The 27,327-nt window shown below is 26.7% G+C and overlaps 1 protein-coding gene and 2 non-coding genes across 6 annotated transcripts in view; all 3 read left to right on the forward strand.

Annotated features, from left to right (window-relative positions):
- Window positions 1-27,327, forward strand: part of LOC114127699 (uncharacterized) — a 169,878-nt gene that overhangs the window by 39,322 nt on the left and 103,229 nt on the right. For 3 of the 4 annotated variants that reach the window (XR_007604889.1, XM_050203254.1, XM_050203256.1), the window contains exon 3: window positions 11,129-11,443. Coding sequence is in view for 3 of the 4 variants with exons in the window: in XM_050203254.1 (XP_050059211.1) it covers window positions 11,320-11,443 (124 nt within the window). In the remaining variant the exon portion in view is untranslated. The remainder of the gene's footprint in view (window positions 1-11,128; window positions 11,444-27,327) is intronic. The other variant, XM_050203255.1, reaches the window with a different exon arrangement.
- Window positions 8,022-8,113, forward strand: Trnai-uau (transfer RNA isoleucine (anticodon UAU)). The gene is given in 2 exon segments: window positions 8,022-8,059; window positions 8,078-8,113. It is a non-coding gene; the product is annotated as a tRNA-Ile (tRNA).
- On the forward strand, window positions 22,007-22,078 carry Trnae-cuc (transfer RNA glutamic acid (anticodon CUC)). The gene has a single exon. It is a non-coding gene; the product is annotated as a tRNA-Glu (tRNA).

The following is a 27,327-nucleotide window of genomic DNA, read 5'->3' on the forward strand; positions in this document are numbered from 1 at the left end:
ACTAAATTTCGAGTATTTAGAACTAATGCTGATTATTATCTGCGCCGGACGACCTTTATAATAGTATCCAATTTGGTGTCAGGCCAACACATAAAGTATTCGATTATTATTACTGTCTACTGCGATACACTTGTCATTAGTTATTACTTTGGTGCACAGTTTAACATAATATTATATGGGTATGAGACTAGTTCAGAATAGCATCACAGTAATAATATCATGACACTGGCAATATATCCATCAAAGTGTTTGTTTTTACAAATAAAAATTTGTGGGACTTCACCCTACATGGTGATACAGTAAAGTTATACCTACGTTCTCGGGTGACCTTTTTCGTTGTCGTACATTTTCCGTTTGGCTGAATGTTTAACTGAATCATTCAGGTTCAATATCCAAAGTTGTTTGTAAGTGAAAATACTTTCTCCGAAATGATCATCGTTGATTCCAATACAGTATGTAGATTTAGATACTGAATTTTAATAATTCGAATTTCATTGAATTTTTATTGTTTACTGCATCGCAGTATCTTTAAATAATGCACAATAGTTCGATAAGATGGCGATTTTGTTCATAAAAAAAGTACTGTTATTTGTTTCGTTTAAACTGTTTAAAGACTTAAAAGTTGTTACATTATAAGACAAGTATCTCAATTTACCAGTTTAGTAAAATATAATTGAAACTGTGAAACTCGCCAAAGAAACGTTAAAAATTATCTTTATTATATTTTACATGGATATGTTAAATTGATATTCACATAAGTAGCTACTGTCTGTAAATTTAAACAGCTTTAGTTCAGGGGTGTGCTCTCAAGGGTGGGGGCCATATCTCACTTCAGCTTAATTTTGTCATACAAAATAAATGATAACGTAATGAAAATATAATATTTACTGCTTCCATGGGGTGATTTACGCCATGGTGTTAATAAATAACACATTCATAATAATTTATACAAAATCTCCTCGTACTAGATCGTTGATTTAATATTTTCAATTAATTAATATAATAGTATATCTGTAGGTAAATATTTTTATAAAAACGTAGGTTTCTGAGAATAGTCAAAAATGTTTAACCTCCATTCAAAAAAACTGAGCACTCAACTGAAGCAGTTCAATTGAAATTTTTACATTTTTTTATTGCGTACATAAAATAATAAATAGTGCTTATTTACATTTTATAATATTGATTAATAAACAGATAAAATTATTATATAATAATCATTTTGCAACCAAATGATTTGTGAGAGAGTTATTGGTTTTAAACCTAATTGGTTTTTATTTTCATCTCAATATTTGTTTTGGAAAATTATAGAAAAACGTATTTTTTTCAAAACACAATATTTAAAATGTATTAATATTGTCTACCATTCCATACTGGGAAAATGTAAGTAATGCATTTTAATTAAAATTACTGTGATATACACCTGCTTTATTTATTTGTTTAAGCTTATACGTTTCTGTATTTTATAGTTTTATACATTATACTCGTATCTTATATCTATATATAAATATATTTATTCCTCTAATATATAATAATACCTATTAAACACTACAATAGTTGTATCCATTAGTCAATTTTTACAATAAACCTTGGTTACCAAAACAATTTTAAGTAAATCTCTACTCTCAATTACATAATAAAACATTTTTAAGAGTTATAATCATATTGTGTTATTTCCGTATATATATTTAATTTATTGTATTTAAAATTAACTAAAATACAAAATCAGCTTACATTTTCAAAAAAAAAAACTTTATTTTAGTATACTTATTTAAATTTTATTTGAAAGTATTTTAAGTTATAAGCATTACAAATTTAAAACTTTAAAGATAATAATACAGGATATACCTACTCATATAGTCATATCCATTACATAGCCATATATCATGTATTTCAAAAATCTGTTTCACAATTCATTTTGAAAAGCACTCAATACTAGAAAAAACGAAATAAACACTATAGTAAATTGAGCTCCGTTCTGAATCGTTTTTCGAATACGATGATTTATCATTGCTTTCGAATTTATAATATTATAATACAAGACTGCAGTGCTTCACCGATATGAGTAAAACCAAATAAAAGCGCAGCACTATAATATAATACACAATTTTTTTTTTACAATTTTATCTTTAAATTTTTTTTGTATATTTAAATGCCTATAAAAAGCATTATTTTTAATATTGTGCTACATAATTACACAATATACAATTTTATATGAAAATTGTTATTATATTTCTTTCGTTTAATTTTGTGTTAACAAAATATATTTTAGTTACGCTACTTGTAAATGAAAAAATCAGTTTAGGATACGTCTAGAAACGATTGAATATTATGTTTTATTATTTTATTCCAAAAATGATATACCTGCAAATAGTTATTTTATTCTGAGATGCTGCGATTATTTTTGCAAATAAGAACGATTTACTGACATTGTCAATATTTTATATTATATACATTTCGGCGTCGAAGATTAAAATACATTACACGAGTGGTTTGGCACACACCTAAAGCACAAATTCGCTACACCGCCCATCATCGGCAGATGAATTTTTTAAAACCGAATAATAATATAAATAATAATTATAATTATAAGAACAACGCGACCCCATACATTACCCTATACACAATAATTATAATACCTTACCGGACACAGCACCTGCAGCACGTATAAAATGTATGCATATAATATTATTATACGTATAGTATATATACGTTCATAATAATACGTATAAACATTTTGTTTTCGGACGTATTTCAACAGCAGTATAATAATATGTATATAGTGTAGTATATGTATCCATAAGCTCTCCGGAGCTGTTATATTATTATTATTGCTGGTCCCGCGGTAGCTATTAAACACCGGGACACATTTTTCGTTCCCGCCCAACTACCTCGCCGGCCGCAACCGAACATATAAATTATATAATATATTATAATATTGTTTTCTCGGTTAACATTCGCCGTTAACAACAACGCAAAAACATTTGTATTGTGTTGTATTATATAATGTATAACTTGCAGTGGCGGTGGTATCATATTATTACAATAATACACGAGTCGCGAGGGCGGACGGACACGGCGCGGGTATGTCCGCGAGTGTCGGTTTTTACGAGCTGTGCAAAAACGTCGATTCGTTAATTTTTTGTTTTTTTTTTTTTCCATTTTCTCTTCCCGAACTGATCGCGTGTGACAAACAATAATGTCGCCATCGTCGTGAGCATGTGATTATGTATATATTATATACAAACAATTATCCGACGCTGGCTACGTACGTGCAGTAAATCAAACCGGAAAGGGCAAAAACTCTACGTTTGAGTGCAACAATAAAACTTCCGGCGTGTATACCAATAACATTAAACGGTCCACGCCGCTTGACAAGGGTCGAGTAATCTTCGCTCCGGTGCGGCGCGCGGCGGTGGCACGGGTATTGCGCGATGGGGGTGTTTGAGGGTAACGGGTCGGTGGTTTTGGCAGTGGTGGGTGAAGGGACATAGCCACATAGGAACGCCATGGCAGAGGAGGGGGTAAAACAATAGGGAAAAAAAACAAAAACAAATGGACGAGAATGATTGAACGCGTTTGAGGGGAGGGTATGGGTAGGCATATATAGCAAAAGTCGTTGGTAAACGACACGCCACTATAAAGTATAAGTGTTGTGTCACTCTTCGCGCGAAATAATAATAATAATTTAGTGAAGTTAAATATGATGATATTTTGGCGGTGACGATAATGTTGCCGGAGTGGCCACGGGCCTTCGTTGCATACTAATAGTTATACGAGATCGGTAGTTCATTTTTATTATTTTCATTTTCATTGGTTGGATTGAATACTTTATGTACTTTATTTACTGGGTACATATAAAAATTATAATATATTTTGTATAGTCTACCCATCTAACAAATTATTATGATTATAATAAAAAAAGAACAGAGGTAAAATAAAAAAATCGTTTAGTTTTTATTAAATATTGTTTATATTACATATAGATTTAAGAGGTTTGTAATAACTTTATAATTGAAAATATGCTCGAAAATGCATTAATATATTGTTGCAGTTGTAAATATTGAAAAATATACAAATCAATAAATATTTATAATATTATATTACTAAATGAGAATTTTGTTTGACACAATAATCAAAAATTTGCACAAGTAATTTTCTCATTTTAAAATATTATTGTAGTTTTTAATTTTACAATAACTGTAGTTGTTACTTATCTTGCTAACTAATCATTAATAAGGTTTGCCAGTGACAATATTTTATTAAAACAATAATTATATAATAAAATATAAAGGCAACCTCTTATTATTAGCTGTTTATAATCTTATTATGTAATAACTAATCATAAATTTTAATTCAAATGTATGTATAATTAATTATTAGGTATATAATATTATAATCTTCAGTGATGAGAAATTTATGAACTAAGGATTATGAACCAACTTATATCATGTTTTTGTTTAGTTTTGTAAGTATAAATAATAAATAAAAATTAATTACAGCAGGTGATAAAATAAAATATTAAGATAAAGTGTTTATATAAAAATGCTATTAAATTGTATTAACTGCAATGAACCAATTGATAAATTATTTCAATCTAGTATGTATAACTATATAACTAAATAAGTAATCACATCCACTTTTAAGGAGTTTTAATAAGAAAAATATTAACAATTAATGTTTAACCGAAAAGAAACGCGAACAGTTAAAATATACTTCAGTGTTATGTCTTACATTTAAAAAATAATTTATACATTATATCATGCCAATAATTTTAGTAGTTGTTGCATAATTCTAAAACTATAATCGAAATAATAACAAAAATTGTTTCACGGGAACTAACAACGACCATCTTCATCACCGTTTATAAAATATAATCGTCATATTATAAAATATAAATCAGTATTTGTATATTTTTTAGGAGAAAGGTGGCAGTTGTATCTTTTATTCTGTACCTATGGAGTGTCGTAAAAATGCCTCAATTCGTTGACGTTTTTATATTAAATAAGTTCATTGGGAATTGCTACAAAAACTTAGAGTAGGTATAGCTAGTAGCTACTATTGCTATTACTTTTAATAATAAAAAAATATTTGAAAAAGTTCAGCCAGTTCAGGATTATAAGATTATTATAATTTAATTATTCTGTATTGTTTCACTTGGACAATCAATATCTATTGAATTTCAATCCGTTTTATTTCTATCAATTGTAATTTTGAAGGTGATGATATAACATTAAAAAAAAAATTAATATTTGTTATATAATTATATAATTATAAATTTATAAATAATATATTATACAATTTTATTTTTTGTAATGTTGGGGATTTCACACACTTTGTTGGTAATAATAAATACAAAGATAATAATATTGTTTTGAAAATCTTTTATTGAGTAATAAAATAATTGTTCTGCTGTATTCATATTAAATCAGTTCTTAGAATATTTATTTTTTTTTCAGCGTTAACGGATATGAATAATATTTCTGATGTACCTACTAAATATTTTTAGAAAATGTACATCATATTTTTTTTCATTTCTATCACTTCACTTAAAACCATTTTAACATATTTTACTGATTCACTTAAATCATATTTTATCGACTGAAATATTTTACATAATACAAAATAATAGAAAAAAAGTGTTGTCAGTTTTCATAATAATAAATAAATTTCACTTATTTTATATATATATTTAATATAATGGCTTCAGCTATGGTGGTTTTCAGTCTACATTATAAGTTAATAGCTGAAAATAAATAATTATATAAATTATATCTATAAGTATAAAATATAGATAGATATATATATATTAGGTACAACGTACCTATTATAAAACTTTATAATTTTTCCTTAGATTTATCGTATGAAAAAATGTATAGATAGGTACAGTGTTCTCTTCATTTGGAATTTGATGGTTAGTGAAGATGAATTGCTTAGAACTTTGCGGACTTTGATATACTGGGACTTTAATATTTGTAGTATTGATCACTATAATAGTGTTATTAGTATTATATTATGTGTATGTGAAATCACATATTAGTGTTGGTTTCGCTTATTTTTGTGCACTTATTATATAATTGTGAAGCTATAGAGCAGGGGTCTCCAATCTTTTTTTACGGGGGGCCAAATTTGGTATACGATTTAGCATTGCGGGCCAAAATTTTTAGAAATGTGTTGTCTAAAAAAAAAATCGTTGTCTATCTAGGAATAGATAGGTTATGAAATTAAGAAATAAATAAGAATAGATAAGATTTATTTAAAAAATGTGTGTTTATTTATATAATTTTTTATTTTATAATTCAAAATTTGTTTTATATTTCAAAAAATTAATTAGCTTGACGGGCCGAAGCAAAAAGCTTGGAGGGCCGTAGGTTGGAAACCCTGCTATAGAGTATAAATTGACGATGTTTCAATGTCTCTTTAAAATTATTGTAGTTTATTTAATGTTGCCACGATATAATTATATTTCTAATTCTAAATGTTGTAGGCTGTAGCATTCTATTATGGTTCATCCTACTAAGTTTCACTCTTAAAAGTTAACTTAATCCATTTAGCTTGAGAAAGAAATAATTTTATTTCATTTTTCGATAATCCAGTTCACTTAGCGGAAATATTAATAACATTTTTGACAACTTAATTATTGTTTCTACACAAACACGAATATTATTATATTATATAATATTTTATGAATGAACAAGTGCTAAATTTAATGAGTTAATACGCGCTGCAGTGAACATTAAGTGCAGTGAAATGTAAGTAGTAAGTACTTCTTAGACTGTACCTATATATGCCTTTGAAATAACTAATTATTAATTAGGTACCACTCATAGCCATACTGCGCCATGATATAATCATTATAACTTTGGACAAGTAAATACTAAATAGTGATATTGGTTATACCGAGATAAGATGCTCGTTAAAGTAAGTAGTAGGTGGTACCTTTCTAAATTACCATGGCTAAATTTTGAATCGTGTAGTATATACAAGTTAAAATTTTAGTAATTTTATTTACTACAAAATAGACTTATTACAAAATATATTTGTTAATTAAATTTGAATTATTATCCAAGTAAAATTAACCGCAATGCATTTTGTCAACTTAGAAGAAAACATTTTACTTAGTTGATCTTTTATCTGGTACCTATTTAATTTAAAGTGAAATGGGCATATTTATTTGTACCTAATACTGACACAGGAGAGGGCTATAATAAACCTCCACGATATTTTTTGCTACTAAGTAGGACAAACATGGATAATATATTCATTGTTCATACCTTTAAGTTTGATAAATAAATCTACTTAATAATTATTAACGACACAAAACTAGAATTTTTTTAATGCAACACTTCTTATTAGATAGGTACATTTAAACTGTATTCGTTGATATGCATGAAAATCAGTTAAAAAGGCATTTATATAGGTATACTTTATAAAAAAAATCCCTTAAGTACTTAGGTATTCTTTAAAAACAAAAATTTCAAAAGTTTTATAAATAATTGAAAATTAATCTATTAGGCAAATTTGTAGGTTTTAAATAGAACATGAAATTTATGTATGTCTTACATCAAGTAACCAAATGTAGGTGATTAGAAACATTTTTTGTTATTTTTTTATTGAGATTAAAATGTGTAAAAATTTTTTTACACTTTACAGCATTATACCCTAATATTATTACTATTTTACGAAAAGTCACCAACTACCGAATGTGAACGTCTATGGTATAATAAATATCATTAATAATTATAATTAGACCGTAATATTAGAGAAATAGAGAATTCACATCCTTCCAGCCAGTACACAGGATTCGAGTTGGTACCTATGTCCTACACACTATCCTGCGTAGTCGGTACTCGGTTATATAAAATATTTTGATCATCATCATCGTACTCATTGTACGAAAATACGCTCATTTAATCAATTTTATCCAACAACGTTATTATTTCTTTATAAAATTGTTGCCGTTGTGTAATATTAGGAATTCGATATCAGTCAAAACACATTGTTTTGGCTCGGAATGCCGTGCGGGTCCAGTGGCGCAATCGGTTAGCGCACGGTACTTATAAGGCAGTAGTCGTGAGCAATGCCGGGGTTGTGAGTTCGAGCCTCACCTGGACCACGATTTTTTGTTGATTTTTTCAAACGGCATTCGAAACCGGTCGCCTTTGCGCGGCGGCGGCGTTACAAAATCTATGTTTCGTTACATAATATTATGTTCGACTACGTGTTTAATTGACGTTATATACGTCATACGGTTATAGATAAAACCACGCGACACAGAAATAGTAACCGTCGATAATGAAATTATTACTTTTAATTGTCATTACAAACATACATTTTGAATCATTTTTTTTTTTAGATATTTGTTCGTGTTTGTCGAACTTTATTGAACTGACAAAAACATAAATTATTGTTTTAATTGTGCATATTATATTATTTTATTATTAATATATTATATTATAGGTATAGGTATAATATAATTTATTTTAGTGTGTATTACCTAGGCTAAAATTATGGATAACTATATTTTAATATTTCTAAAGTTATTATTTCATTTATTTCATTTATTCTAATTAATTTGAATTGAACTAAATGAGTACATTTTTATTTAGTTAGAAAAATAAAAAATCTAAAAATAAAAACAGCAAACAAAATTAATGAAAGATATTTGTAAATTATTTAATACATTTTATTATATATCAAAACAACTTTAGTTTAGATTTTGGCGATAAAATTATTAACCATATCAGTCTTTAATTTAATGCATCGTATAAATTATATTTATTTAGATCACTGTGTTCAATACACTAACCAAGTCGATATTTAATTTTTTTGCATTCTGTTAGGTATTAGGTGTTTCTGTCTATCGGTATGCGTAATGTGTTAATTAGTAGGTGCGTTAACTGACATAATATAATATGATAAAAAACGGGTGATAAAGAGTGTACTTAGTACTTTCATATACCACTTAGAAGAAACACACAACTTTAAATTTTAAAAGTGAATGGAGCTGAAATAATATTTTTTTAAATATTTATTTAATTCAATTTAGTTTTAGTATTTATTAACTTTATTACTTCTCTGGTTGGATAAAATAAAATTTATTTTTTTCATATTTCCGATTTGAAATAATTCAATTGAGATATAATATTTTGACAAAAAAATGTTGTATCAGAGATATGTTGACGTTTAGTATCATAATATGTATAAATTAAGGAATAATAAAACTAAAAATCGAATTATTGTGCTAACTATCTTTGGCATACTATAAAATTATATTTGATAAGTATATTACATCATAATATTATATAGGTTATTTTTGAAACAAAGTTAAAGAGGTGTTGCATGGTGTTTTAATTTTGTGAATTATATTATATACATTTTTTAAAACTACTGCGAGTGTAGAGACTAAAATATTAAATTTGTATTTTTTCATGTTTTCGCGGTCTGTGATGTCATTGTGTTTTTTGAATATGTAATTTTGTATTTATATGAGTGTTTAAGTGCATTGTACATTTGTACACATCGCACATGACGTTGAATAGTTGAATGAGAGGTGCTTGTAAGTTGTAATACATTCATACATTTTTTTTTTTTTTTTTGGGTTACCAAACACAACTTAATTACGCCGCTGCACAGTAGTACGTATAGTATACCAAATTGGATGATAATATTATGAATGAGTAGTGGAATGATAGACAAGAAAGCTAGGCGCAAAAAAAAAAATCAAGGCCTCGATAATGATAATGATCAGGACAGTATAGTATAGAGATCGATAAACGACGGTCGATGATGATGTCGATAACAATAATAATAGGCGTAATATATTTTATATGGGCAATAACAAAAATACCAAACAGTCATCAATCACGGCGGGCATTTTTCAGACGGTGAAACTTTAAACTGCCAATCGACGGACACAACAATCGATATATACGTATTATATACCTATAACGGCTAACGGGTAACGTTTCATTTGTCGTTAAACGCGTAATTGAATAGTCTGTCCTTTTAAAACTCGCGTTCTATCTATATATATGCGTATATGCGTCTGGTTCCCCGATCATCAGCAATTATTTCATTTTTATTTTTCCGAAAACAATTTTCAAACGAAAAATTATTTGTTTTGTTCTGTACTCATCTATAGACTGATTAATTCGTTTATTTTTCAATACTAATCGTTTTCTTTTGTTTTTCAAAACTACTGTTCAGCCACATTGACGAAACAATTTATCATTTTTTTTTTTTTTTTTTTACAAATAATTTTCTTTTCGACGTTTGATTAGTGATTACAATATAATAGTATTTCGAGTGCACGTATTAACGAACGTCTCTAAAACTCATATAATATCATATTATTACAGTAGAATGTTATATTTTTACTTATAAATCACATTCGTTTAGGTCACGAATAAGCGTAAATATAATAAGTATAATATATTATATATTTGTGTACTGTAGATCATACATTGAGTTGTATTAGTAATCCGTTTATAGTGATAGTGCCCAATAATTATTAACTATTATATTGATCAGTATATACGAGAATTGATTATACAGTATAATATTATTATAGTATAGACAAATCATTCAATACAAAAATGAAAAAAAATAAACAAAGCTAGTGTTGTTAATTCTTTCAAATACAAAAGTTCTATAAAAATATATTGTAGAACTATATAAAACTATATAAAACTATTAAAGTGCCATTTAACAAGTATTACGCGACCGCTAGTAAGAATAATAATGTGTCGACATGTGCTATGTATTACGTTTCACATGACTTCGCATTGCAATATTTATGACATCAGATTTAAGTTCGTCTTTTTGGGTCCTTTATTGTCACTGATTTTACTCGGTATCTTTTTTTAGTTTTAAATACTTAAAAGTTAAATCTGGCAAAAAAGTTTATTACATTGCGATTAATACAAAATCTATGTAATTTTGTTTTTTGTAAGATTTAACAGGATGTTAAATGTTTTTACTGACATATTTTTAAGGAAGTTGTGTGACTTGTGCATTATTTTGAAAGTAAAGTTATAAAAAAATTAAACATTTAATATTAAACATTATATCTCATAGTATTTGTGTGGGGTACTAACAGAGAAATAATATTTTTAAACGGCTGTTTCAGGTTTTTTCTGTAGTACGTTGTGTCTACATAAAGCGACAAAATGAACCAAGTCAATATATCACCACAGTGAGTGTTGTAGAATTTTCGAGAAAGAAAAATACCTAGCTTGATAATTATTGTTCAACTCTGCGAATACAAGGTTACGTGTGCGTTTATAAGGATAACGAAACATTAATCGTCGCGGTTCGATCATGCCGCTGTCTCCACTGCTGATGGTACTTACGATACCGTCGCCACTGCTGGTGCTCTTATTCTGTAACTCTGCAGCAGTAAGCTCTCAGTTGGCATGGACACAAATCTACGTCGGCTCCAACAGTAAGTCTGTTATTATAATATTTTTTTTCTGATAATATCCACTGAGCTGCACCAAAAAGACCTATTTACATAAGTCGTAGGACATATGGAAAATTAGTTTTTTTTACGAAAAGACTAGGCTCTTTGAAATGGGGTAGCCTGTTTTCGAACTAAGTACTTATTATTTTTTCAAATATCCTACTATTTTTCGGGCTTATTGCATACAGGCTAATAGTTAGCAGTTAGTCCTTTTAAAAACTACAATTATCTATGGTATCTAATAACCATTTAATTATTTTATTTTATTTTATCAAAAGTAGATCGTGGATTATCATTAGACACTCAAAATATAATATTGGAAAAGCTGTAGACAAAAAAAAAAAAAATGTAACTATAATAGTTCAGTTTACATGTTAAGTATGAAAAATATCGTGCAAAACAAATAGTTGCCGAAAAATAATGTACTGTGTTATTATAAATAACTCTTAAAATAAAATAATAAAAATGGTTATTACCGTAAAATGACTGTATAGTTCTTAAAAGGCCTAACTGCTATTAGTTTGCATGTAATGAGCTTGAAAAATAGTTGGCTGTTTGGAAAAATAAGTAGTTTGCAAACCGGCTACCCCATTGCAAAGAGTTTAGTTTTTTCGCAAAAAAACTAATTTTTCATATGGCTTACGACTACATATATAACTAATATTCAAATGCGTTTTCTAGCTAATATTTAATAATTCGTATATACTATATATATTATTAGCATACATCTTAATTGTAATAACAATTTTATTTTATTAATTTTTTTAGTTGGATTAAAGCGATTTTTATCATTTTTGTATAATACGCTTAAATTATGCTATATTATATAATTAGATTTAATATAGTTATTTGAAGGCAGAAGCTGCTCACTGACGACAACCCTGGGTATTTGTTAAAGGGTTTTATAGGTTATGAAATCATTTTCTTTTTAGTCTTTTTGGTGAGTTTCCAAGAATTGGTTTGAATAGATTATTTGATAGAATATCTGGGCGTTTAATAATAACATGTGAAAACTAATTTTATAATATGTTTATAAAAATATTTGAAAGAATAAAAAAAAATCAGATATTATCTTTATTAATTATTATTATTATTATAATAAATATTTAAGTATTTTAATATCAGTTTTCATATTTCATATATTTGTTTTATCTTTTAGTATTCATATACATGTATTAAAGTTAGATGTTAGTCACTAAACTAATTAAAAATATTGAATATATTATTATGTACCAAAGATAAACATTTAATGTCCATCCACTCATCCCCTTGCAATAGAGTTATACTAGTAGGTATATATAACCAGTAACCACTGTCCACTATCATATTTCATATTACTTTATTAAAATAAATATTATGCTAACTATAGGTACTCATAAAACTACCTAACATATACCATGTACTCGTCCGTAAAACAAATTTCTAATGTACAAATCATCTTCAAGTACCGTAAAATTAATCAACAAAATCACCGCATTCTGAAAATAATACATACAGCGTCCTTTTCAACACTTCCAATGTCGAGACCAACACAGTCTGGTCCTGTTGTTTTTCTCAAATAATATCATATTACCTAATATATTACATAGCTTTCTTTAAAATCGTATTGCGTTAATTAATCACCTACTTTCTCTCCTTACTGTTGGACTACACAAACCATATATATTCAATAGTTATTTATTAATTTTTTCTCATTATTCTTAATTATTATCAAAACGTCGTAACTCATTACAATACGTTATTTATAACGTAACTGTAAATTTTTAATCAGTTGTCGATTTTATATTTATACTAACATCGCACATTTTAAATATATTTTAATATTATAATATCTGCATTTATGCTATCAATATTGTTACTCGTTGATTTATATTATTAAGAATAATATTTATTTATTTTTAACTAACAATATTAAAAGAAAGATTAAAGTAACAATAATAACAATAGTTGTTTATTCTCAAGTCACAATATTAACATAACCTTATTGTTGAAAGCTTAATAAAATATATATTCAGCTTAGGTATATATAAAAAGTAAAAACATTAAACATTAATAAAAAGTACTTTAATTAAGGATATTAAGTTGGTATATAAGTCTGTATTGAGTAAGTTATAAGGCCTGATCTACAAATATTTATTGTATATAATATGATTTTATTACTTTAAGTACAGTAAATACTTGGTCATTTTAACATTTTATAATTTAATGGTTCAATTATGGCTGATTGTATATGTAAAAGCCATGTTATAATAGTGTTTACTTGATTTTATAAGCTCATATTATTGAAATATAAGCAAACAATAAATTAAATATAAAATTTAGAACCTTCTTTATTGTTATTAAAATTCTTCAATGATTCTGTAACAAACTGAACCATTTTTAATGAACTATTGTTATATACTCGTATTTTACAAAACATATACCTAGTACATTTATAATAGTAATGGTAGTTTTTAAAGACGTTATTGTATCATTATTCATGATTTATATTTATGAGTGTCTATATTAAAATGTATTATTTGTGTTATCAATTTACATTTTTATATATTATGCCGATGGAACTAAGGTAGATTTTCTAAAAATATTATTAGTTCTTTTTAAACAGCAAATTGGTTAAAAATACTTAGGTACCTATTACACTCTTTTAAATGTATCTATTTAGAAATTATTTTTTTGCCGATTTTACGTATTTAAACAGTTGATTTTATACAAAAAACATAGTATTTTGTTATTAAACTAAGTCATGTAAAAAATAGAGTTAGGTTAGGTTAGGTAACTACGGACATAATTTGCATTATGTTTAATAAGTGTCTGGTGTTTATGAATATTACGGAAGAACTATAAAAACGCGTGAGTTACATACAAATATTTATAACAATTTAGAAAAGAGATGAGAAAAGATTCTGTGTAAAATGTTACAATTTCTTAAATTATCAATAAAATTTTAAATAATTAATTTTCAATGTTAATCCTATGTACTGTTCATTAAATATAATAAATAACCAAATATATTTTTTTTCCTAAAATAAATATGATATAGGTATTCAGATATTCTTAACTAAAAACGTAATTATAATTGTTGTAATTTATAATATCTTTATAATGAAAATAAAAGAAGTGCACGTAAAAAAGAAATGCTAAAAAGCACAAATATTTTTGTAGTGGCTCTTTTTTGCTTATGTACGATTTAATAATCTAGAACTTAATTCAACTGATTTAAATGTATTATAATTTATATTTGGTTATATACTTTTTGTAGTTTAATTTAATTTTTGTTTGTCCCTTTTGTTTTATATATATATATGTATATATATTATAGTTTGTTAAGCTTGGTGATAGAAAGAGGTTTTTTCAACCACTGCTCCGTCGTCGATTAAATTAAAAACAAAAAAGGAAACATTACGCGGTAGTGGTTACAAGTTAATGCACTCAACCTGTCACCCTCAATGTCGAGTTTTAATTCCGGTCGTCACGTACGTCAAGTCGGGACCACCCTTATTCCGGATATCATCGTAAATTATTAACCTATACTGCCCGGATACGGGTTTTCATTATTATTTAAATAGATTACAATATCTTGTTTATGACGATACCAATGGAAAGCATTATAATAATTTTATTATTCAAGTATAAATTATAATAGAATAATTCAGTTAATTTTCAGCAATTCTAGGAACTTTTATAATCTGATATTTACTTGTTATTTTAATTTTGTTATTATTAAAAATATTCAGAGCTATGCAATGTAAGTATTTAAGTTAACTTCACTTTTTGCGATATAAAATTATTTTCTATCTCACATGTGAGTGTTAATTTATACTGAGGTTATCTATTAATATTTTTAAGGATTAAAATAAATATATTATTTAGTATATGCTGTACACTAACAAGGGTAATTCATTAACCATACTCATCCCCATTTTTACTTCAATAATTAATTTATTTGAATTTTGCTTTTTGGAACGTGTAAATTAGTATACGTATAAGGGATATATTTTCAAATATTTAGTTTTTTATACTCAAGGGCGGATCCAGCATGTATTTACGATCGGGGCACTTTATAGGAAAAATTATATAATATTTGATATAGCTCCCCCAACCAAATTTTTTTTAATATTATTTTTTTCCAAGGGGGGTGGCACTTGCCCCCAGTGCCACCCCCCTGGATCCGCCTATGTTTATACTACATAAGTGTCATGTGGTGATACAAATATATTTTTTCAAAATGGGAATCATTCTTTTTTCCTGTAAATTAATTATTAGATCGCATTTTTGAAAATATTTTATGTTTATGCATCTAAATTGAAGAAACAGATGACTTTTAATTTATTTAACTTTATGTATCTACTAAAGATAATAAGTTTATAATAATCGGTTGGATATATATAATGCCACAAAAATTGTTCAATATTTTAGTAGATATTATTTTTTCAACATTAAAAAAATTGTAAAAATTCTATAAATTTATAATAAATACTATATTATCAAATATAAGTATATAAATTCATAACACTTTATGTTTTTGTTCATACATTTTACTTTTTAGGGTTATTATCATTTGTTTATAAATTTTATTTATTAAGAAACTATTCGTTCAAATATTGATTTTGATTATAGATAATTAAATTAAAATTTTCAAAAAAAAATATTTGAATAAGAGTTTTAAAAATAAATGGAAATATGGTCCTTAATATACTTAAAATATATAATATATATATATAAAAAAAACAGAATTTGAATAAATTAATTTTTACAGTAAAAAAATGGAGAAAGGATTATGCTTGAACTCGCAATGTATATATAATTATAAACTAATCAGTATTGATATGGTCTGGCCTTCTCTCTCTATAGTCTTTAAGTCTCAATTTTTATAAAATCTCATTATGTATTGTTGTATTGTCTTTTGTACATGTGAATTTAGTCATAAATAAAATGTACATACCTATCTAATATTGCTTAGTAGATTATTAATTGCTAACTGTATTATAACATAGTATTATAATACATTTTATTTTTGCGAGTGAGAATACACAAAATACAGAAATATAAAACGCTCGTATAATTTTAATTCATAATTACATTGTTATTGCTGTTTAAAATATATAATATATACACGCGTAACTGCGAAATTTAATATAATTTTTAGAAGTATCATTGACTTGTATTGTACTGACATGGTGAGAAATACGATAGAAACTAATAGTTAGTTAAAAAAAAATAATATGTATGGAGCCTCTTAAAAAAATTCTCAAGGGCTTTTGGACTTTGGTGTGTCAAACCGATACAAAAACTAATAGGAATAATACAAACCAAACATAATCGGCATCAGATTTAAACGTTTTTAATATAAATGTATATCAAAAGCCATGTGGAATATTTTAAATGCTTGTGTCATTGAATAGATCTACATTTTATCTACCCGTCTACAGGTATTTATGAAAAAAAGGAAATAAAAAGTTTCTCTTGAAAAAATAACCAACAGCTGGTTAAATCATAATGGTAGATAAATATTATATTAAAAACTAAACTGTCACAAATAAAATAAAATAAAAGAGTGAAGTTATCCGTACATAAAATATTTATAATATAACTCAAAGTAAAAAAAAATATCTAATTATTTTATGACTTTTAAAAGTTTTTAATTTATAAATCAGACACATATAATTATTTATTATAAAATAGGTATTGTGTAGGTACATAAATTCAATTGTTTGATTCTCTATAGATTACTTAAGTTCAGTTGCTACAAAAAAACGATAAAAAATATTTAATAAAATAATTCATCATAGACTGATATTATATTACTAGTTTATACGTAAAAAGTATATAGCATAATAATAAAAATGTATTTACACAATATAAAATGCATGTTTTTAAACCCGAAATTTATAGGTAATTGAATTATTCTGAATTCTTAATATGTATACATAAATGTGCATTTATGTAAGTATTATAGTGACATTATTTATGACAGTAACTGCGGACTTTTTAAGAATCTTAAAAAATGTTTAGACACTATTGAAATGTCTATACAATATGTAGTTCTATAGCACATTTATGTTTCAACATCAAAAATAATTTGTAAAAATATATATATTATTTGATAGTCTATAAATAAAAATAAATACTTGAGGAATTTGAACTATTATCTAAATAACAAAATAAAACTACTCAAAAAATACAGAAAGCTTTATAAATAGAAGAAAAGGAATGTTAATAACCTTTGAACTCAAAAAGGATGTGACGCTAGTAAAAAAAAAATATTTTTATATATATTTTTTTACCCTTTGGGATAACTGCAAAAAGGTAAACACGTTATCGAGTATAGAAATAAACAGAGAGGTAGAGAAGAGGTAAAGTTAACTATATGCATCTGTCACTTTCAGAAAACTTTTCGATTCTATTTATTATTGAAAAAGGAAAGATTTAAAACTATTTAAAATGATTATAGATAAGTTAAGTAACGAGGAAAAAAGGATTTTCAAGATAGTTTAAACATTTGTTTATTATTTTTTTACTAATTTACCTGTTTCTGTAAATGGATGGCCTTAGTCACAAATCTGAAAACGTTGAGTATAGTTAAAAACTATCCGTATTTAATCATATATGCATGGATTTGAGAAGGCTAAGAACTCTAAAGTCTTTTCAGAATTGACTTAAGCTCTTTTCCAAAATATAAATTCTATTCTATCTACCATGTATAATAGTTTTTAGATTCAGATATAAAGTAAAGCAATTGGAATTTATCGGTTTTAAAACTATGTTTATTATACACTTTTTTTAGAGTGTTAAAAAACTTTTAATAATCCTATCTATCGATCGAAAATTGATTCTTGTTAGTAAATAGCTACTAGCAGTTCATTTTTAAATTTTATCAGTAGTTTTATCTAAATGCAATAAAAACCTATCGTCAACTTGTGACAAATCGTTATAAAAAAAATTTTAACAATCATTATTTTAATAGTTTAGCTTTCAGATGTTTTCCAATACTTAACTGTTTTGTGCTAAGGTAAGAGTCAACATCTGATTTTCATCTTTTCATCTTTAAAACTATTGTTTATTATATTTTTCTATTTTGCATACCGTTTTTGTTCACTTAGGTAAACGTTTATTTATTAGTAACAAATCATTTAGCAAATTTTAAATCTAAAATATTTCACAGTAAATTCATATATATTATGTTGAATTAGAGGTTTTGAGATAAAATTAGGAGCGGGCGTACATGTTGGATGGTAGAAGATTCATTGTAAAATCATTTACTGTCATATTCTTCCCAAGTAGATATTATATTCAATTAGGTAGGTATAATAGTATAGCAATATTTACAAATTATATAGACTTATTAACCTTTATAGTATATGATTATGAGACGATTATCGTTTTAATGCATTAATACCTATAATGTACACTGTTAAGTGTTATACAAACCGTATATTATTATATACAGTGTTTTGTACTTAATATAATCTACGCTTCAATATTGTCAATACGGAATCTTAAGTTTGTCACGTATGAAATGTGTATTAAATTATCATCAATATAGAATATAATTTAGGCAATCGAAATAAACGCAAGTAAGGTGGCAAATAATCTTGAATAATCAATTAAACGAAACTAGGGAAGTCACTCTACTGAATAGTAGGTTTCGAGTGCATCTCGTCATTGAATAGATTATTACTACAATAATATATGTTCATTAAATTATTTAAATTTAAGCACAATGATACATTTATAAATTATAATTGCATACGAAAAACCATCTTGAGCGGAGTCGCAGTGTATCAATCTTTATTTCTGAGGACATTTTATAATTTATTTATACATATACATACATATATATATAATATATATATATTATATTGTCACATGGATGTTTAAATTATTATGAATATCTGTGGTCGTATATTGTTGTTTTTATCTTCATCTAAAATAAACTATTCCACCTGCTCTATTGATACACATAGACCATCTGACATTTGGACGACACTTTCCCTGCGTGCGCCTTTGGTAGCGGTCATGCGTTAAGGGCTAAATAGTATATATATCATCAAATAGTATTTTTAAGTTTTAAATAATAAAAATGTTGTCTTTATGTTGTTCTTATAATGTTGAAATGTATGACTTAAGTCTTTGATTAATATTAATCTATCTCTTATTTCTGCATTCATTGAATACTTGACAAGTCAAATCTGACAATCAAGTATGGGTAAGTACTAATATTAATATACCTAATATACCTAATCATGTGTATACATATATACATATAAAAGGGTAGTAATCCAGATTGTAAGCTTAATATATGTAATATGTATACATGAATAGTAGATCACCTGTAAGTGAAAAGAAGGTAAATATATGATATATATATTGCGCCAGCGTGTCTATTTCGCTTTATTACAATATCATCAAGTCAATATTTTACCTTCTATGATATTCTTGAAAATGTGCCTGCTTTTAAAATTAACATTATTTTTTTTTTTTTTAATTCCAATAAGAATGATTTATAAATTATGAGAAATCATGTATCAAATTTTCAAGTTTCGAGCATAAAAATTAAAAATGAACAAATTTTAGGTATTTAGAATTTTTTAAGTTTTGTATGTTTTCCTAAAAAAATCTTTATACTTAATAAATTTATAAGGTTTTTTTACTAGGTATAACATTTTTATCAACATACCTAAAAGAGTCGAGAATTTTAAATGTCTATAAATAGTTCAAAAAGAGCTAAAATTATATTTTTAAATCATGCCTAGAAAATATCAATTAAATATTTAATATTATAATTGTGGGTAAAAATTGCAATTACTATTATGTGATTTAGTGATTATCATTTTTGGATGATAACAAATCAAAAAAAAAAAAAAAATAGTTTCACCAAAAACTGCAGTGTAAACATTGCGTACCTACCTAAATATTTATGCTTTTATACTCTCTAAGTTTTTATAGATTCTTTTCAGACTTAACCTATTAAAAAAAAGTGAAGACTTAATTAACTGATTCATTTTTTTTTTAACACATTTCAAACGTTAGGTAGTATATAGACTAAATATTTATATATTTTTAAAATATATAATGTCAACTGACTAATTTCATACTAATTCCTAGGTTATAATATGTATTTTTTCCGTGCATGGTTTTATGTTATAAAGTAATATTAGGTATTATATTTATTATAAATATAATGTATCAACATGAAAACAGTTAATATGAAAGGTGTTTAACTGTTTAAGGATATAATACAAAGTTAATTGCTTGTTTATAAATATTAATCGAGATTGTTACCTCAATAAGACTTTCTGTAAATAAAGTAAAATACATTTGTATTTTTTGCAATAACAATGTACTTATTCATATAGTAATATAGTACTACACAGTAACATTCTATATCGGGCTTATCAACACACTAAATAGTTTTTTGAAAAGTTTCTTGAATGTTAAAATGTTCAATTCTTGCTATTATTTAATCTACATCTATGTAATTTCCTATAGAAGCAACTTTAACAAACTTTCATTCAATAGTTATAATGCTTACATTTATACAGTGACTCAGCTATATACTTAGTTATAATTATACACATAGGTACTTTGAGACTAGAGTAATGAGTTAAAGAATATTTTTATAGTTAATCAATATTTACAAATAAAAATATACTTAATGGCTTATGAGTATTATATTTGTTTTTATTTTCTTTGTATAGTTTAAAATTTGAATTCACTTATACTCTTTTTTTCTATAAAAACGTGCTAAATAATAAAATATGTACACTCAAAGTGGAATAATTGTTCAATGGTCAATGAGGTACCTACACATGGAAATTTCAATGATTTTATTATATAATACCAAGTGTTAGTCAAATATATGTTATAATTATATAACGTACATATTGTGATTACATAAGTTATATTGTTTTTAAAATATTATTGGTAGTTTTTAAATATTGCTTTTCATTTTCATTAATATAAGTAGGTAGTAGGTAACCCAAATAATATAATTTTAATAGTTATAGACATTTGTTTATGATAAGAGTGATTACTTTTTGAATTTATATTCTACTTATAGGTAACTTCTCAGTTCTCGTGTACAAGCTAAATACATTTGCCTAAGGTCGTAGCCAGAAAAATATTTTTAATGGGGGGGGGGGGGGTTAAAGTATAAATATGTTATATTATGTAATAAAATATGAAATTTTAACTATTCAATCTTATTTCAAAAAACAATTCGGGGGGGGGGGGGGTTGAACAGGGGGTTAGCCAGGGTGATTCCCTCTGGCTGTGGCTTTGCATTTGCCACTCAGGCCCACTCTCAATGTCTCAAACTTAAATTAATCAAATTAAAGCATTATAGACTACTTATAATGTACACGTACAAAAAAAGACACATTATTGAAAAAATGAAAAATAATTTCATCGTTTTTTTGGGGGGGATTTTAAAAGATAGTTTATTTGTCTCATAATGTTAAATACTTCTAATAATTTTAATTAAATACTATATTATAATATATTCGTATGTCTTAAGTAATAACATTTTTGCATCGATTTCCATAGTCCGGTATGGTCTAGTGGCTAGGATACCTGGCTCTCACCCAGGAGGCTCGGGTTCGATTCCCGGTACCGGAATAATTTTTTTTAATTTTTTTATTCTGATAGTTTATAATTTGATTCTTATTCTTTTAATTAGTTTTATCACATTCGATAAAATATTTATTATAAATCTTGTAAATCATTATTAAATAATACATCTATTTGTTTTTCAATACTCAGAAACCATAAAAGTATTAAAAAATATATATTTCTGAGAATTTAATTTATCTATAAGAAAATAAAAATGTTGTCATAAAGTTAAGTACCTATAATTATTATTTATTATTCATAAATTAAATATCCAATTTAATGCCAAAATATCCCATTCATATTATATTACGAGTACATAATATGAATTTTAAATACTATAAATTAGTTGTAGTCATGATAAAATTATGTCATAGCTCATAAATTACCATTATTTAAATTTTAATCTATTTATCGATATAGCGTAGATGGGTAATACTATATCAGCATTTATTGTTCAGTAATCATTATATTTGCATTGACAATAATAACAATAATTATTATTTCTATAATAGTTATCACTCATCAATTGAGTAGGTATATAGATTTTTCCTCACTGTCGAGGTAGTAAAGGTTTAACTAGAAAATATAAAAAATTTAATTTTTTGTATTTTTACAGTTAACAAACCGATTTGTTAACATTAACTTTCAAAATATTGAATTTGGTTTTCACCTAGACATTGTACTTTCAGTACTTATTCATAGTTATTAATTTAATCATTTTAATATTATATAATGTGCTTAATGCTTATTTTTGTAAATATAATTCACATAGGTACAGTAAAATTATCATAGTTCCTATTACTGTGAACATAAAAAATTGTATAGACAGATAGGCAATAAGTCTTTTCAATTTCTATAATTAGATATATTGTGTATTATGTAAGAATAGAACGTGTTGTTGATATAATACAGTTATACACACTATACAGTGGTGATCTGAATGGTTATAAATGAACTCAAAAGCGTTGGTATTGGTCTAACATCTTATAGGTACCCGGATAGTAACCAACTTATCGTCAATCAATTTATTATATTTTTTGTCCCTGATTTCTATGGCACTCTAATGCACTCGGTATACCATCTCTATACAAGATATTTCAGGATATTTCATGGATACAAAAATAAATATAAAACTGAATACATGACCGCAGGTCAACAATAATATTGACTATTCCGAAATGTTCAGGTCATAACTTATACCTACTACTCGTAGGTTTGTAATATGTATGAGCAACGCGTACAATTAGGTTGATTTTCATATTGTAAGTATATATCCACTATGTGACAAAACAATCAAAATTAAATCATTTTTGAATAACTTATTGGTTTGAAATATTATTAAAGTTATTATTTCTGTATCAGTACACGTAATTCAAAATATAGTTTATAAATTTATAATATTAAACACGCGCAAGTTGCATACAAAATAAATCCTCGTGAGAATAAAATTTTAAATTTTGTTGGTAAGAGACGTTGGTGTATTATATTGATTTATACATAATATAAAGTATAGGTTTGAAAATAATAAATTTTTGTTTGGAAATTGGCATGAATTGATCGGAAATTAAATTTTTTGATTACAACATTACATTTTCACATAAATCATAATATATACGAATAAACGCTATTCACCTATATTTTACACCATGCTATTCTCTGCAGTACAATCATAACCATGTTACACATATTTCACTTGGTATATTTTCTTAAATTCAATGATAGACATTTATTTACGGTTTGAGCTTATCACGTATTATGAATATAAAATTACATACAAAAAGAAGAAGAAATATTTTTCAGTATCTTTGCATGCAGTTTTTAGTTTTTTTTTCCTATTAAACCGAGAAAAAATATAAATATATAATATATATTACATATTTTTCTTATATTTTCAAGTCTGCGGATAAAAATTAGAAAACTGTATTAATATAATATTATAAAAATGTAACTAGTGAAAGCAATAAATGATATTTATAGTTATACTTTTAATTGTATTTAAGTATTTAACATAATAACAGAATAGCTAGGGAAATAATTATGTGGATTAATACAATTATTATAAAAATCTCAAAGTAAAGTTATTTTTTTGAATTTATATGTATCTATATAGATTATTTTAATTAATTCTGCTCTATTTTTTTGTGGCTTTATGGGTAGAAGAACATTTTTACTATTTATACTTAATATAGGTAAAATCAACTAATATCAACTGTATAATTATAATTTAGATTTCAGCCAGCTAGATTAGATAAAATATGTTATTTTATTGCTTATATTATAAATAGTTAAAATTAAAAATTGAAAAATGATTTATAATTTTATAAATAATAATTTTAAAAAGGTCAATCGAATATGAGTACGAGTACATAATATCTCAAATGAATAATGATAATAAAAAAGCTCGAATTATTAATGAGAATGATGATTTGATTTATGGTACGTTAAACGCATTATCCATAAAACAAAAAATAAAACAATAAGTATATAATGTAAATTTTAATAAATAAAAAGGATACAGGAGCTCAATCTGTATAGGTACACCTATTTTGTCTAACGAAAATTTCAAAACAACTAATCTATGTTAAAAAAAAAATAATTATACAAATTTTTATAATTTGCATGTTATTGATAATAATATATATAATATATATCTGTTTTATTTGTACCTATCTAAAATCTTATTATTCAATATTCATTGGTAAACAAGATGTGTAAAATATAATAATATGTCATATAATAATTTATAATGTTATACGTGTGATCAGTCCGCCGTGAATCTGTTTGTCTTATTATTTATGCATTTGACACGTACGACGTACCCATGTCGTAGGTAATCTACATTGTCAAACTGCTTTCGTGTTAAATTTTTTCTTTTTAACTTTGAATAATGTGTAACTGGAAATTAAATATCACTGAACTCGATGGATTTCAATACAAACTTACCATCTGGGAACTATGTTTTGTAATTGCGTATACTTTTCAAACAGTAGATCTCGTGAAAAACTATCAAAATGGATAAGAAAACTAGACAAGATGAACGACGGCGATGATCAGCTGGAACGTTTGCACTACATCAAGTACCTGGTGGCTATAGACTGAGTGGATCATTCGGAAAGGTAAAATCGTTCTCATCGATTCACCCATTAACGGTTCAACCTTTACAATTAATCATACCGCCAGTTGTATTCGCTGACCTATTGAAAGACGAACCGGAACCGTGTTAGAGGAAAAACAAATACTATGCTCATAAATTACCTAAATGAAATAGTCAATTACTGGAAGACAATGAGTTTTTTGGGCAACAACTATTTCAACCGGAAGGCATTATGTACTCGTACTATGCTACTGTTTTTGGTATTCCATAAGTATTTTTTTTGACCGAAGAGTCTAATGAAATCGATTGAATTACATAATTTGTATAACGTTCATAGATGTGCTTACCAATGTTATATACTAAGTATAATATATCTATTATCCATCAACAATGATGGTGGTATTTAAAACTTATAGCGATATGACTATATTATATTTTGGTATACCTATAGTGTACACAGGTACATAAAATATAATATAGGCGTTATGTACTTGGAGAATTACAATTTTAATAGATTACATATGGCCTGCACGACCAGTAGAAAAACAAGACCAATAGCATCATATAATAATAAGCAATAACGTTATATTATTACTGCCACGTGCCCGGAGAATCAAACATCAACGACGACGATCTTACCTCACGTACTTCAATCATTAGTCCGGAACATACGCGTAGCATGCGGCCATGCGTTATTCACGAGGTATATCGCGGCAGATGAGCGCTTCACGAAATAGTAAAAACCCTTTTCATCCGAGACCGGCAAAAGTCCTGCAAGCCTCGGAACGACGTAGATTTATCAAAAAACGAAACAGGTCGGGTGACGCGTTCCCACACGCCTGCAATGTCGTAGCAAAATTGTGTGTTATACACCCTACGAGGGGGATGACGATATTATTATTATTATGTTCAGTATGTCGTACATATTGTAAAACGTCCGCCTCAGCCGATATGCATACCTATGCGTATATATACGAATATTTTTATGCGTACTACGCGTAAACGCGTGTCTATACAAGTCGGACCAACGGATTTATTTATTTTTTTTTTTTTTTTGTTTCCCTCGGTCTATTTACATACGTTTATTATATCGTAGCACGTTTTTCGTTGGCGGCGACGTTGGCTGTTGCAGCGGGAATAATAATAATAATAATATAATCATGAAAAATAAAAAAAAACTACGGCAAAATATTATGCAGTTCCACCCTGCAATTCGATAGAGCACGTGTCATGTTTCCCCTACCATTCTGCTGCCATCCAAGACTGATACGACCCTCAGCCCGTCACGACTTTGGACTAGGCGTAAACGTTTCGCGGATCACACGCCACTTGACAACCGGCCGCCGCCGTCGACGCGTACGTGATTCTACCGACGTTTCTCGTCGGACGCATTATTATAATATTATTGTTCCGCCGACTTGAACGTCTTTTCTCTCCCTCGTTCACTCACTTCAACCCTCTCAATCTCATTCATTTTCTTCCTCGGCCGTCTGCTAGTACATTTCCTGAGTAATAAATATAATACACAACTTTATTAAATAACATAATACTCGCGGAAACTAATAAACGTAAACGTAACCTTATACTGTGCAATGTACACCATTCGTATTCCTAGGTATGTAAAACACGAGAGTAATGACTAGTGAGCGAGTACCTGCTGACTGTACCTATTCGCGGAACACGCGGCTTTTGATGTACGACACCGCGATGGCCGCTCACGAACATTTTTCTCCCAACGAGTTCCAAATGATTAGCACTCTTATACATTTGAACCTCAATTTATTAGATTTTTTTAAATTTTAAATGCCATATTGCATTCAGTCGTTGCGTTCGTATAATAATATTAAGTATATTATATATTATGAGAATTGGAATATATATTACCGCAAAAATAAAACTATTACAGTGATGTAATCGAATAACCTACCTAATGTGCTGTGAGATCGTAGCGTTTTTTTAAAAAGAAAGTATGATACAGATATATATTGTTCACAATGTCCACGTAGTACACAATACACAATATACAATATTGTGTACAGTTACTGTCGTCGTGTGCACATGTTTATCTTATCAGTGATTACTTAACTGTACCTACCACAGTACCATTCATGGTTTAATCTTAGCGAATTAATAACTACTCTTTATAAAACTTTATTACAAC

Source organism: Aphis gossypii, chromosome 3 (genome assembly GCF_020184175.1).
Source record: "Aphis gossypii isolate Hap1 chromosome 3, ASM2018417v2, whole genome shotgun sequence".
Lineage (NCBI taxonomy): Eukaryota > Metazoa > Arthropoda > Insecta > Hemiptera > Aphididae > Aphis > Aphis gossypii.